This window comes from Bos taurus, chromosome 16 (assembly GCF_002263795.3).
Source record: "Bos taurus isolate L1 Dominette 01449 registration number 42190680 breed Hereford chromosome 16, ARS-UCD2.0, whole genome shotgun sequence".
In the NCBI taxonomy this organism is placed as follows: Eukaryota; Metazoa; Chordata; class Mammalia; order Artiodactyla; family Bovidae; genus Bos; species Bos taurus.
The window spans coordinates 39,952,549-39,968,295 of NC_037343.1; the positions used below are offsets into that span (position 1 = coordinate 39,952,549).

The window sequence follows — 15,747 nt, forward strand, 5'->3', positions numbered from 1 at the left end:
ATAACACAAGTGAATGAGTTTGTAACCAGTTCATAGGTATGGTCATTTAAATTTTTTTGAATCCAATTTATTTAAGGTAAAAAAAAATAATCATCCATTTCTTCTGCTCCCCATCACCCCTTGCCTCTTATAACCATCAATCTGTTCTCTGTATCTGTGAGCTTCGGTTTTGTTTTGTTTTGTTTCAGATTTCACATTAAAAAAAAGAAATCATATGGTTTGTGTTTCTGATTTATTACACTTAGCATAATTCCCTTGTGGTCCATTTATGTTGTTGCAAATGGCAAGGTTTTGTTCTTTTTGTGGCTGAATAATGTTCCATTGTGTGTGTGTGTGTGTGTGTGTGTGTGACTTCTTTATCCACTCGTCTATTGGTGGACATTTAGGTTGTTTCCATATCTCGGCTATATAAATAATGCTGCAATGAACATGGCTGTGCAGATATCTTTTCAAGTTAGTGTTTTTATTTTCTTCCAATAAATACCCAGAAGTGGAATTGCTGGATCGTAGAGTAGTTCTATTTTCAGTTTTTTAAGGAAACGCCATTTCTACTAACAGTGGACAGGAGTACCCTTTTGTCCACATCTTTGCAAGCATTTGTTACCTCTTGCTTATTTTTAAATTTTTATTTATTTATTGTGCTGGATCTTCGCTGCTGTGCCGTCTTTTCTCTAGTTGCAGCAAGTGGGGGCTACTGTCCAGTTGCAGTACTCAGGCTGCTCACTGCAGCAGCTTCCCTTGTTTCGGAGCGCAGGCTCTAGGGCACGTGGGTTCAGTAGTTTTGACTCCCGGCTCAGTGGTTGTGGTGCATGGGCGTGGTTGCTGTGTGGCATGTGGGATCCTCCCGGACCAGGGATTGAGCCTGCATCTCCCTTTATTGGCAGGTGGATTCTTTACCACTTAGCCATCAGGGAAGCCCTCTTGTTTTTTTGACAATAGCCATTCTGACAGGTGTCAGGCGATATTTTATTGTGGTTTCAATTTGCATTTCCCTGATAATTCATGATGTTGAGCATCTTTTCATATACCTGTTAGCCATCTGCATGGAAACATGTCTTTTCAGATGAAGATTTTTAAATTTTTAAATTTAATTAAAAAATTTTTAATTGGATTGTTTGTGGTTTTTTTTCTATTGAGTTGTATGAGCTTTTTAAAAAGTATTTTGGATATTGGATCTGTACCTAATATGTTATTTGCAATTATTTCCTTCCATTCAGTAGGTTGCCTTTCCATTCTGTTGATGGTTTCTTTTGCTGTGCAGAAGCTTTTTAGTTGGATTTAGTCCCACTTGTTTATTTTTACTTTTGTTACTTTTGCTTTTGGTGGATGTCAGATGCAAAAAATCATCACCCAGACTGGTGTCAAGGAGCTCATTGCCTGTGTTTTCTTCTGGGAATTTTATGGTTAAAACCATAAAGGCCTAAAGGCCTAAAAGCCTTACGTTCAAGTCTTTAGTCCATGTTGAGTTAATGTTTGTTATGGTGTAAGATTGTGATCCAGTTTCGTTCTTTTGCATGTGGCTACCCATTTTCTCAATACCATTTCTCAAAGAGACTGTCCTGTTGCCATTGTATATTCTTGGTTCCTTTGTTGTAAATCAATTGACTGTGCATGCGTGGACTTTTTTCCTGGGCTCTCTGTTCCATTGGCCTGTGTCATTTGCTTTACTTTAATTCAATGAACATTCTGTGTGAAAACTTACTAAGCAACAGGTATTGTGTTGGGTGCTATAGATCTAAGAATGAATACCATTGTTTTCTGCTCCTGAGAAGTTTGTGATCTAATTGGGCAATAGAGGTAGGTTGACAGATAATCACAATGAAATGTTAGAATTGCTTTGATAAAAGTCTGCGCAGGATGCCAGGAGGGGAGGGGGAGGGCAGAGGGAGTTTCCTAGTTTTAGGGCATAGACGATTATCAATAGTTCTGAATGTCATAGGGAAGTCAAGCAGGAAAGGAATGAAAAGGTCACCAGAGTCCATAGTAAGATGTTGGGGATAACTTTAGTTCATGTATTAGTTGTTAAACTGCATTGCAGTGAGTTAAAGAAAGGAGTTTGGTATGAGGATGAGTGGAGGGTATGAAGAGAAGGTCTCTTTAATGTGGGAGACTCTGAAGCATATTTGGAGCCAAGCCCATGAGCACCTAAACATTCCACTGCTTTGTTTCTGTGAGTTGCTTTTTTTAAAAAAGAAAAAAGTTATTTATTTTTGGCTGTGTTGGATGTTCATTGCTGTGAGGGCTTTTTCTCTAATGGCAAGAGGAGGCTATTCTAGTGGTGGTGTCCAGCTTCTCACTGCAGTGGTTTCTCTTGCTGTGGAGCACAGACTCTAGGGCACACGGGCTTCAGGAGTTGCAACACATGGGCTCAGTAGTTGTGGCTCACGGGCTCTAGAGCACAGGCTCAATAGTTCTGGTGCACGGTCTCAGTTGCTCTACAGCATGTGGGATCTTCCTGGATCAGGGATCAAACCCGTGTCTCCTGCCTAGGCAGGCAGATTCTTTGCCACTGAGATACTAGGGAAACCCTCCGTGATTTGCTTTTAAGACAAGAAATTTTGTAAAATATTGTTATGGTTAGGAATCTCATTGCTAGCCTTTTTTTAAAACGTACCTCTTAGTGTTATCTGAATCCTCTGGGCACACTCCAGGTGGGCTCTGCTCCCAGTCCTCAGCATGCCTACACCAGAAGCCCAGGACTACAAAGAGAAAGGAATGGCACCTGCTCCCCCAGCTCAGGGCCGTCCTCCAGCATCCTGCTCTCTGCCTGCTTTCAGAGCCGCCTCACACATCAGCTCCCCTCCTCCCTAACCCACCTCTAGTGCCTCTGGACCTTAGACTGTCTGCTTTGGGTCTGGTAACTGGTCCTCCTCAGTGCTGCAAACTCATGCCCGAGCCCTGAGAATACCCCTGGCAATGCCAAGAGTGACCCATCACCTATTCATTCATTGCATGTATGTTTATGAAGCCCATAGCTGGAATACTCCTCCCACTCATTACCCTATGAAATTACCCACCCTGATAAAAACTGACAACCCCTTACCCTGGTGCTGTTCTTGCCTTTTGAGCTGGCCCACATTCTGTCTGTGAAGTGTGTTTCTCTCTAAATAAATCCACTTCTTACCTATCTCTTTGTCTCTCACTGAATTCTTTCTGCGATGAGACATCAAGAACCCGAGCTTCATTAAGTCCTGAGATCAGGTGTGTGAATTACATGGTTTCAGAAGCAAAAGTAAATCCTCATAATCAAGGTTCTCAATGCTCATGTGATAGCCCCACCAACTCTAGTAATAGTCAGTACATTCTAATGCAACCAAAGGACACTGGACATCTGGGAGACTTCTTTGTGTAAGGATCTGGACTATAGTTTCTTTCCTATGAGTTTAAATTATGAAGGTAATATTTTATCTATTGCAACCACTCCAGAATTATAGATGGAGAAACCAAGGTTTCTTAACCATGGCACTGGGTGCTCACTTAGTGCTTCCCAAAGCCACTTTTTTTCTCTGAAAGATCAGAGCTTGTCTGTGTCTGGCAACTTAGGCTCTTCCTGAAATGAGGGAAAGCTACACGGTAGGTTTTATTATCATGCTGGCATCTAGAGGTATGAATATAAGCTGCTGAAGCCACGAGATGTAATGTTGACAGACCCTCACTGGAGACTAATTCTGGGCTCCTTATCTGGAAATTACAGATGCTGGTTAAGGTTTTGAAAGTGAAAGTTGCTCAGTTGTGTCCAACTCTTTGTGACCCCATGGACTATACAGTCCATGGAATTCTCCAGGCCAGAATACTGGAGTAGGTTGCCATTCCCTTCTCCAGGGGATCTTCCCAACCCAGGGGTCGAACCCAGGTCTCCTGCATTGCAGGCAGATTCTTTAACAGCTGAGCCACCAGGGAAGCCCAAGAATACTGAAGTGGGTAGCCTATCCCTTCACCAGGGTATCTTCCCGATCTAGGGATCGAACCGGGGTTTCCTGCATTGCAGGTGGATTCTTTACCAACTGAGCTATCAGGAAAGGAACCGTAAAAACTATTGTGAAACAGGAACTAGGTCAGAAGGGTAAAAATCTGGGCTTTTTAATTTTTTTTTTTTTTTTTTTACCAGAAGGAATATCCAGAGACTATTTCCTCAGGCCATCTGGCAGCACTGCTAACAGATCAGATTTTTGCATGGCTCAACTTTTTGCATAAACTCTATTTAAATGTCACCTTTCCAGAGAAAACCTTATTGATTATCTCATCTATAATAGCCTGCCTACAATCCAGGACATTTAATCCTTTATTCTGGTTTTTAAAATCACAGCAATTATCACTATCCAATACTGTCTAAAATGATTAGTTAATTGATAAAACTTGCTTTTTTTCTGTCTTCTCCCACCAGAAAGCAGAGGCCTGGTTCAACCAACTCCATAAACCCAGAGCCAGAACAATACCTCTAAAATAGAAACCTAAAAATATTTGTTGAATGACCGAACAGTGAATGAATCAATGAAGAAAATGACAGGAGCTGTAATTATTTCCATTTCAGACAGATCAAATTCCATGTCAGGTTTAGAGCAGGTTTTAAATGGTTCATTTTCTCTCAGGAACTAGCTGTAATGTTTCTGTATCACTGGTCTTAGTGCCTGCCGTGTACAAGGCTCTCAGTAAATCTTTGCTGGATAAAAGAACATGTATCGTATACTCCTTAATGATGTGCTGCTGTAATTTTCAAGAAAAGTAGTCAGCGAGCAACATATAATCTTAATAATAAAAAAAATTGGAAAATGCAAATAGATTTCATGTGATATGAAAATTGAAAGAGATGAAAGATGTGAAGATTTAAAATAACATTTTTAGACTAAGAAATGGAAAATCATGAAGGCAGGAGACTTTTAAGAAGGAGAAATTCAAGTTGTCATGGTCATCCATGTTCCTCTCATTTCCTTTGTTAACTAACCTAGGGAAGTTATAAAATCTTCTTCCAGGAGGGCTTTAAAAAAAGAGCACTTTCTCCTTGACTGGATGCCTGTGGATTTGCCCCCAGAATGAGGGAAAACCAAGTGGCCTTTCCAAACATCTTCCATCCTCATGATAATTCTTAATTTGGACACTGAGAAACTACTCATTTGTCGTTCAGCTAACATTTACAAATACGTTCTACATGCCAGATAAGAGCCAGAATCCTTTGGCTGCAAGTGACAGAAACTCAGTTCATACAATTAAAAAAAAGAAAGAAAATGTGCTTGAAGGATCCTGGCTTTTCTCCCAGAGCAACTAAGCCACAAAAAAGGCAGGGATATAGCAGACCCCAGGAACTGCTGGACCCAGGGACCTAACTTGGTGGGGATTCTCTCTCTACCTTTTCCCTTATTTCTGGAGTTATCTTTTTCCTTTCCCTGCTGCAGACTGCCTATTTCCACATGGTGGAAAGCCTGAAGACTGATAAGAAGCATCTTCTAAGATTAATGCCATATAGCCTTTTGGCCACTGTAGTTCCAAGCTAAAAAATCGAAAAGAAGGCACCTAGCCCAACTTGGAAACGCACCCTATCAAATCAAGCAATCAATTATGACCATTGCAATGGGATGAAATAAGTCCAAAAAGATAAAGTGGTGGGGAGAGACAGTTTTCAAAGGAAGGGGGCGGGGCTTAGCAGGCAATACCATATACACTCATTATGGTCTGGCACTGTTGGAAACTGGTCAAAGATGATTAAGCCCTTATACCTGTAAAACCAATGTGTCATCCGCTACCGAACTACACAAAAATGCTGGCAGTAACATCCCTGGGAAGTCTGAACGAGGTGCTGTGTATGGGAGCAGCTGAGTTTGGCATCTCTCTGAGAACGCCTCCACTTTTTTTCCTAAGTCGTTTCCCCAGTTCAGAAGGTTGACTGTCCCTCGGAGCTAGTGATGACTGTGGAGGCAGAGGTGATTGTTAAGGAACTGGTTTGTCAACTCTTTGGAATCTGAGAAGAGAGATCACTATGACCCTCTTGGGGATGAGCTGATCAAGTACAGTAGATGTAGAGAAAGGAAGAAAACAGGAAAAGAAGAATGTTGTTAATGGAGTTAATATAAAATTAACTCCAAACCTCACTTCCTTGTAGCTCTCCGTGTCTTCTTCCATTGAGGAAGGAGAAAGCTAGGGTTTCCTGGAAAATATTGAGAGGGCGAAGCCTTCTGATAGGTGAATCTCTGATCACAGACTGCTGTCCTTTCCACTCTGTGGTTGTGTCTGCGCCGTACTGCCCCGCCCCCACCCCCAGCAGTGCCTGGTAAGAAAGATGGTATGAGACTGAATGAGCTATTTATGTCCTAGTTTTGTTTCCATGACAACTGAGCTTCAAGCATTGCATTTAGGCCCTTAGAATTCACACCTTTCTGAGGAGGACTCTGTACGTTTGGGGAAGGGATGGAGTTGGCTTCTGGTTACATAGTTGGGCTTTTCAGAGATTCTCCATAGAGCTGACCTTTTTTTAGAGATATTTCTGCTTTCAATGCTTGTGTGTGTATGTGTAAGCCGCTCAGTTGTGTCCGACTCTGCAACCCCACAGACTGTAGCCCACCAGGGTCCTCTGTCCATGGGATTCTCCAGGCAAGCATACTAGAGTGGGTTGCCATTTCCTTCTCCAGGAGATCTTCCCTACCCAGGGATCAAACCTGGGTCTCCCACGTTGCAGGCAGATTCTTCACTGTCTAAGCCACCAGGGAACTTCAATGCTTAGAGTAATCGTATTCTTTCCCAAGTGACTTGAAATAAAAATTCTTCACTTTTCCCTTTAAACAATGTCTGCAGCCCAGTAATTCCCAAATAGGCTGGTAAGAACCCAGAGGGGTGGGATTGGGGGGGATGGGGTGGGGGTTGGGAGGAAGGTTCAAGAGCAAGGGGACATATGTATATCTATGGCTGGTTCATGTTTTGATGTATGCCAGACACCAACACAACACTGTAAACAATTATCCTTCAATTAAAAAAGAAGAAGAAGAACAGCACAGGGCACAGCACCCCAGTCGTTTGTTAGTCAAATGGGAAAGTAGGAGGAAGTAATGCCTTGGTGGCAACTAGCTCAGCCAGTCAGCCCCTGTCAGGAACCATCTCTCCTTTCCCTGAACTAGAGGGACCGTGCAGAACTGGATCCTTTCAGGGGAAGAAGTGTCTGAAGATTTCCTGCAAGTGAAGAGACGTATGTGGCAAGAGTCCCAGGAGAACCTGATACTATCACAACATTGTTTGTTAATTGGCTATACCCCAATACAAGATAAAAAGTTAAAAAAAAACTAGCCACGAAGGAGATGAAAGTGTTTAGGCAGATAAGGATGATAAACATCCATACTGTAAGAATTTCAGTGACCGACTGAGTTCTTCCTTTCGGCTTGAAGCAAGAAACCATGACTTAAACATTTCCGGGTATCTCGGCAGCATGGTACCTGGCACAGAGCAGGCACTCAGTAAGTTTTGATTGATTGACTACTTAAAAGTAATGTTTGATATTTGCAAGCGTATCTCAGGAGCTTTGCACAGTCTGGGGCTTCCTGATAGCAACAAACTTGCTCTCTACAAATGAAAAATATCCTTTTAAAATTTTTCAATTATCCCTCATTTAACTCTGATTCATTTTTCTTAATTATGCTCCATGTTAACTAGGAATTTGATTCCCCAAAACTGGTTCCCAATGAAATAGAGGAAATTAGTTTTGTCTCTCACAGCCCTCTAAAGCAGGAGCAACTCATTCTGATACACAGAAACGGAGCTGAGGATGGGAATTCCTCTGGATTCCCAGCAAAACTCAGGATCGAATACAGTGACAGGACTTCCAGAGTTATCTTCACTGAGAGATCGTGAAACCACCACAGAAAGGGAGAAACAGAGTCTAGTCAGTGGGGAATTCTCTTTGCTTTCAATTTGTAAACCCCTTAGACCTTATATGGAGAAGGCAATGGCACCCCACTCCAGTACTCTTGCCTGGAAAATCCCATGGATGGAGGAGCCTGGAAGGCTGCAGTCCATGGGGTCACTAAGAGTTGGGCACGACAGAGCGACTTCACTTTCACTTTTCACTTTCATGCATTGGAGAAAGAAATGGCAACCCACTCCAGTGTTCTTGCCTGGAGAATCCCAGGGATGGGGGAGCCTGGTGGGCTGCCGTCTATGGGGTCGCACAGAGTCGGAAATGACTGAAGCGACTTAGCAGCAGCAGCAGCAGCAGACCTTATATAATTGACATCTGGAGTTTCCATCTCTTATTTGTACATGAGAATTACTGAAGTCAATTAGCTTAAAACTGAAGAACAACAAGGCAAAGATAAGCAATGAGAATTGACATTTGTAAATGAAGGACAACCTCAGACACATTTATATCTTAGTGGCCAAGAGCAAGGGTGCGGCTGGCAGCCTGTTCAGGGTCTGTGTCCTGACACTGCACCTTCCTGCTGCCCTGGGACTTTGGGCAAGAGCGTTGTGAGACCAAAATGCATTATGTCAAGAAAAGTGCTCAAAATACGCCTGGCACATAACAAGTGCTCAGTAAATATCAGTAAATCTTACTATTAGAATGTTTTTAAAAGTTTCCTGGGACTTCCCTGGCAGTCTAGTGGTTAAGACTCTGTGCTTCCTTCCAATACAGGGGGCATAGATTCCATCCCTGGTCAGGGAAGTAAGATCCAAAGTGCTGCATGACATAGTACCCCCCCCCAAAAAAAATTTGCTTTTGAAGCCACAATTTTAATAAGGCTATTTTCCTGCCTAAAATGCTACTTAAAATAATATTCCAGTAGCTTGTTCTTTCCCCCTGGATGAACTGAAATTTCTTTAGCATGGCCTGAGGTTTATTCCAGGGCTTCCCCCACTTACGCATTCCTGGCCTCTCTTCCCTGATGAAATCCTAAGCTCTAGCTTTACTTCGAACCCTTGAAGGGCCTTGTGTTCTTTATACATGTTCTTTTTCTTCTGCTCGAAACATCCCTTCCCTACCACTTTCCTGGCTAATATCTATGTGTCCTTAAACTAGCCCAGATGTCTCCTCTTCCAGGAAGCTCCCCCTAACACAGTTAGCTTGATTTGGGGACCCCCCCCCCACCAATACACAAGCTTTTCTAGTCCCTTGTTCTACTGATCGCATCCCCTAACATACTCTGCTCACATCTTCTCTTTCTCTCTCACGTGCTCCTTTGTGAAAAGAAATGGCATCTTGTTGTCCAGTGTATTCTCAGCATGTATCACAGAGCAGGTGTTCCAAAAAATGCTTACTATCTTCAGAACAGATTGCTACTGCTAAGTCACTTCAGTCGTGTCCGACTCTGTGAGACCCCATAGACGGCAGCCCACCAGGCTCCCCCGTCCCTGGGATTCTCCAGGCAAGAACACTGGAGTGGGTTGCCATTTCCTTCGCATGAAAGTGAAAAGTGAAAGTGAAGTCACTCAGTCATGTCTGACTCTTAGCGACCCCATGGACTGCAGCCTACCAGGCTCCTCTGTCCATGGGATTTTCCAGGCAAGAGTACTGGAGTGAGGTGCCATTGCTTTCTCCGTTAAGAACAGAGGGGGGTTACAAATGAAATAGTCTAGAAAAATCAGCAAAGGTAAAGAACAGAAGCCCGCAATAAAGAGAAATAATTAGTGAAAATCTGTAATTCCTTCACCTCTCAACTCACTTGTACACCCTCATCTGTGCAGGCCTAGGATTTGCTCCTTTATTAACTTTTGTTCTCAAGTTCCTTTGAAGAGAATACCAGGAGTGACGTTCTCTGATAACTCAGGTCTTTGAGGGTTACCTGATCCTGCTTTATTTCCTGTGAGCAAGCACAACACCAAGTCTTGATCCTCAATGCAAAATGCAAGCAGTTAGGGTGTCAAGTCCTTCTAAGCTGATTATGGTTCTTAGAGGTAAGGAATCCAGGCTTTCCATCATCTAGACAATGCAGAGCCTGTCTTGTGGACTAGCCAGCACTGGATAGATAGTAACCAATTGCTTGTCCCTTTTCTAAGAATACTAGAGGGCCACAGTTAATCCTTTAGATATTCCTGTGGGTGGAAACATTCTGTTGCATATTGATTAGAAACATGATAGCTCAAGGTCATTCAGCAGATAAGTAGCAGAACTAGGAAGTACCAGGGCCATATAAGTTTGAGGTCATGAGTTTGAGCAAATTCTCTCAGTCATGTCCGATTCTTTGCAACCCCGTGGGCTGTAGCCCATCAGGCTCCTCTGCCCATGGGAATTCTCCAGGCAGTAATACTGGTGTGTGTAGTCTATACCTTCTCCAGGGGATCTTCCCAACCCAGGAATCAAACCAGGGTCTCCTGCACTGCAGGCAGATTTTTTGCCAGCTGTGCTATCAGGGAGATACTGAAGCCTAGTGTGCTGCAGTCCATGGGGTCGCAAAGAGTCAAACACGACTTAGCGACTGGACAACAACAAAGGGTCATATAATGCAAGTCAGTCTCTTTTTTCCTTTGGCATTTAAATTCTGGACACAGAGCTATGGAATAAAAACCAGAGCAGAGAGGCAAGCTAATGAGAACATTATATGTTTGAACGAGATTTAAAAATAAATGGTAAATAGAATTTATGGAATCCTATGAACCTGTTCCCAGCAATCTGGAAAGCATTAGCAAGAGAAAATACCCAAGTTATCCAAGGGAATTACCCTACTATCTTTGGGTGTTTTTGGCATGAAAAAAGCCCCAAGGATCCAGTGTAAGCATTAGGAGAATAGAAAGAGGAAGAAAAAGGTTTCTAAAGAATTAGGGGCTTGATTTTTCTGCCATTTAGTAGACATTTGATTTTTAGATGAATTGGTTACAAGTTTCTGAAATCTCTTTCTCAGGATGTTTGATCCTGGAAAGTAGAATAGACTTCAGAATATTTCAGTCTCAAGTGTGAATAGACCCAAAGATTTTCACCTGTCTCTGCAATAGACAGACAAATGATCAGAGAGCTTGTCAAAGTTAATGAAGTCTCTTCTGGTCCAGAGACTGTATATTACCTATCATTATAACTCTTATTCTACTATGAAAAGTGAAAGTGGAATTCGCTAAGTCATGTCCAACTCTTTGCAACCCCATGGACTGTAGCCAGCCAGGTTCCTCTGTCCATGGAATTCTCTAGACCAGATTATTAGAGTGAGTAGCCTTTCCCTTCTCCTGGGGATCTTCCCAACCCAGGGATCAAATCCAGGTCTCCCATGTTGTAGGCAGATTCTTTACCATCTGAGCCACCAGGGAAGATCAATTAGCTGATGCTCAGCAAATCTTGCTGGAAAAAAAACAAAGTTGTGAATGCATAGCATGTTTGGTTAAGGAATTGTGGTCTCTTATTTTTAGTTCTCAAAGGAAAAAAACCTGATTTGTAGCATTTGCCACTTTCTGTGGTGTAAATACTGGCAGTCAGGCCACTGGCAAGTTGCCAATGGTGTAACAGTCAGTCAGTCAGCTCAGTCACTCAGTTGTGTCTGACACTTCACGACCCCATGGTCTGCAGCATGCCAGGCCTCCCTGTCCATCACCAACTCCTGGAGTTTACTCAAACTCATGTCCATTGAGTCGGTGATGCCATCCAACCATCTCATCCTCTGTTGTCTCTGTTGTCTCCTCCCAACCAGCTCACAAAGGTTCCAGAAGTTTATCAGCTGGCTCTTGTGACTGGCAGGAGTCAAGTCCAGCAGACCTGTGCTTGTAGCAGTACATTCTTGGATCTCTGTGTTCACAAAGCAGAGCAGGGGTGAGTGTTTTCAATACATTTAGCCCTCAGAGGGAAAGGGGATTCTAGATAAAGCTGGAGGTGTCTTGGGAACAGAAATTCTGTAGTATGCTGAGGTCTCCCACGTAGAAAAGCACATCAGTAGTGTCCTGGAGGAACTGCCAAGGACCAGAATACTTCTCCATCTCTAGCCTACTATGCAAAATTGAAGAAGTGAATATTAAACTCTCCTCTGCATTCTGCATGCCTCTTCCTCTAAACAAAAAAAACCGCTCAGAATTCACAACCCTCTTTAATAGGGCTGAATTTTATGTGAACAACTAAAAAACAGTAATCCAGGTCTAAATGTGTTCAATCACAGTTACCAATGTAAGCTGTCTTTGTAATGTGGAGATTAAACCAAAGAGGGTTATTTTCTTTGATGTGTGTGTGTTTGTGGAGGTGGGAGGGTGGGGCTTCCCATGTGGCACAGTTGGTGGAGAACTCAGCTGCCAATGCAGGAGACGTAAGAGACATGAATTTGATCCCTGGGTCAGGAAGATCCCCTGGAGGTGATCATGGCAACTCACTCCAGTATTTTTGCCTGGAGAATTTTGTGAACTGAGGGGCCTGGTGGGCTTCAGTCCATGGGGTCGCAGAGAGTCAGATACAACTGAAACAGCTTGGCATGCATGTACCCACGCGTATATATGTATATATTTATTTGGCTGCACGAGTTCTTAGTTGCAGCATGTGGGATCTAGTTCCCCAACCAGGGATCACACCTGGACTGCCTGCATTGGGAGCACAGAGTCTTAGCCACTGGAACACCAGGGAAGTCCCCAGAGAGGGCTATTTCTAATTACTTGAATACTTTTATCAAAACCAAGAATACTTTTTTGTGTGTGATTGGCAGTAAGCATTCTTCATCAAGATAAATAGATCATGATTTCCACTCTCCCACCATTTCCATCATTCACAGGGTTTTCGTTCAGAGTTTCTCCATTTGTCACGTTGCTGTATTAATAGGGTTTCCTGCTCCTGAGTGCTTAGGGGGAGTGCTTGGTGACAGGTGTTTCTTAGGGACACGTGTATGTAGCCAGCATGACTTCTTTCAGCCAGTTCATCCTGTCCACTGGATGCTCTGGACAGGTCAGGAGGGGCTCTGGTTATGGATCACAGGAATGTACCTGGGACCAGGTCCCACCTGAAGCACACGTCCCTCCTCCCCAAGTCCTGCCCTGTCAGGGAGGTGGTGGCCTTGAGTGGAGGGGGGATGGTGAGAGCCAGGCCAGCACGGCTCTTTCACTGCACACACCAACCCTACCACACAAATAGACATCATGTAAAAGACAGGCTTCAGCCTGTTCTTCTGTTCGCAGAGTTAGTTCTACATCACTCACCACAGTCTATTGGATTGGCCAAAAATTTTGTTTGGGTTTTACTGTGAGATGTTATGGAAAAAGCTGAATGAAATTTTTGGTGAATCCAATACTTTTTGCTAGTCCCTTGGTCCTATGCCTGGTCTTCCTCACATTTCCTGTGCTATTGTTTTCTTCATACTTTCCCAAGATCATTCTTTGGAATTACCCTACATGTTTGGGTCAGTTCCACTCAGTTTGGTGTAAGAGATAACACAGAATCTGAGGTCAGATGGTCTGGATTTGTGCCTTGGCCCCTTTGCTTGCTGGCAGTATGGCCTTGGGAAAGTGGCTTGACCTCTTAGCTTCAGCTTCCTCCTCTGCAAAACCAGGTCACTACACACCCCTATTTTATGAGTGTTGTGAGACAAAAATCAGGACATAGGTGCCAAATTCCCAGCAGATATCTTGGTGGTAGACACTTGAATATGTCAGCTCTTGTTAGCATTACTTTTGTCCTTGTTGTGGTCATTGTCATCAGTAGAAGTGAAGTTTCCACAGCACAGCACTGACCCAAGTGCCTTGGAAAAGGTCCATATTCCAGCCCCCACCCACCCTTATCTCCCAAGGGTCCTATGGCCAAGGTCCCTGAGTGAAGTCTTGAGAAATGCTTAATGTAAAGAGATGCTTGTGAAACCAATGCCAAACCTACCTTCAAGCATAGAACCCTGGAATAATCTGTCCCTTGACATGTTCTGCAAATTTGTCTTGGATAGGAAAATCCTTAATGACTTTTTGATTTTGCTTGCCACATGCTTTGTTACTGCTGACACAAAGGCAGGTCTAGAAAACATATGTCTTTTTAAAAGTTTACATTTGATAAATACTGATTTCTTGGCCTTTTAAAATGACAACGTTGGGACTGAAATGGTTTTATTGTTTCCCCTCTAAGAAACTGAACCAGGGATACTCCAGACGGCCTCTTGTACCTCTTGTCATTAACGATCAGTCTGGAGTCCTGCTGGAAAGCCCTACCTCTTTTCACTTCCCTCCATTTATTCTGGGGAAACAGCCAAGCTCCTGAAATAGGGCAGATGCTGCCTGGACTTGACAGGTCTGGATGCCCTTGAAACTGTGACTGGACTCATCTGTCAGGATCAGGGTTTGGAGCTTACCTTCCAGGTCCAAAGTGTCTCTGAATTTTTCAAGATGCATAAAAAGAGATTCCATGTATGTAGTCATGTGCTACCCTCTAGAATATCCAAATTGTGCTTTCTAGATATGCTGACAGTAGACTTTACAGGCATCTGACATATCTGGAGAAGACACGAGAGGTCAGGAATAAAGGCCAAGAGGACTACTTGGGGTTTTCCATTGGGCAGGAAAGGTCACTGCCAGGGTCAGCAGTGTTAGGACTCCCCGCATTTCCTGATGGCACCATGACCATTGCATTCTACTCTATCTGAAGCCAATCTCTGCCCTCCTCCCCAAACCTCTTCCTCTAATTCTTGGCCTCCTCTCCACCACCCTGCAAATCTTCAATTCCAAAATGGTGGGCAGAGGGGCCTACATTTAGCAAAAAGGTTCCTGTGAGCTTTGCAAAGGAATCTACATTCCACAGAACGTGGTCCACTGGAAAAGGGAATGGCAAACCATTTCAGTATTCTTGCCTTGAGAACTCCATGAACAGTATGAAAAGGCAAAAAGATAGGACACTGAAAGATGAACTCCCCAGGTCAGTAGGTGCCCAATATGTTACTGGAGAACAGTGGAGAAATAACTCCAGAAATAAGGAAGAGATGGAGCCAAAGCAAAAACAACACCCAGCTGTGGACGTGACTGGGGATGGAAGTAAAGTCCAACACTGTAAAGAAAAATATTGCATAGGAACCTGGAATGTTAGGTCCATGAATCAAGGTAAATTGGAAGTGGTCAGACAGGAGATGGCAAGAGTGAACATCAACATTTTAGAAATCAGCAAACTAAAATGGACTGGAATGGGTGAATTTAACTCAGATGACCATTATATCTACTACCCTTAGATAGTATCCCTTAGAAGAAATCCCTTAGAAGAAATGGAGTAAGAATGTGGGCAAGAATCCCTTAGAAGAAATGGAGTAGCCATCATGGTCAACAAAAGAGTCTGAAATGCAGCACTTGGATGCAATCTCAAAAACAACAGAATGATCTCTGTTCGTTTCCAAGGCAAACCATTTACTATCACAGTAATCCAAGTCTATGCCCCAACCAGTAATGCTGAAGAAGCTGAAGTTGAATGGCTCTATGAAGATATACAAGACTTTCTAGGACTAACACCCAAAAAGGATGTCCTTTTCATTATAGGGGGCTGGAATGCAAAAGTAGGAAGTCAAGAGATACCTGGAGTAACGGGCAAATTTGGCCTTGGAGTACAAAAAGAAGCAGGGCAAAGGCTAAGAGAGTTTTGCCAAGAGAACGCACTGGTCATAGCAAACACCATCTTCCAACAACACAAGAGAAGACTCTACACATGGACATCACCAGACGGTCAATATTGAAATCAGCTTGATTATGTTCTTTGCAGCCAAAGATGGAGAAGCTCTATACAGTCAGCAAAAACAAGACCAGGAGCTGACTGCAGCTCAGATCATAAACTCCTAATTTCAAAATTCAGACTTAAATTGAAGTAAGTAGGGAAAACCACTAGACCATTCAAGTATGATCTAAATCATATCCTTCATG

At 43.1% G+C, this 15,747-nt stretch overlaps 1 protein-coding gene across 1 annotated transcript in view; it reads left to right on the forward strand.

Moving 5' to 3' along the window:
- Window positions 1–15,747, forward strand: part of C16H1orf105 (chromosome 16 C1orf105 homolog) — a 99,448-nt gene that overhangs the window by 40,579 nt on the left and 43,122 nt on the right. The window contains exon 5 of the mRNA XM_059875548.1: window positions 11,589–11,707. Within this exon, the coding sequence (XP_059731531.1) occupies window positions 11,589–11,665 (77 nt within the window). The 3' untranslated portion in view covers window positions 11,666–11,707. The remainder of the gene's footprint in view (window positions 1–11,588; window positions 11,708–15,747) is intronic.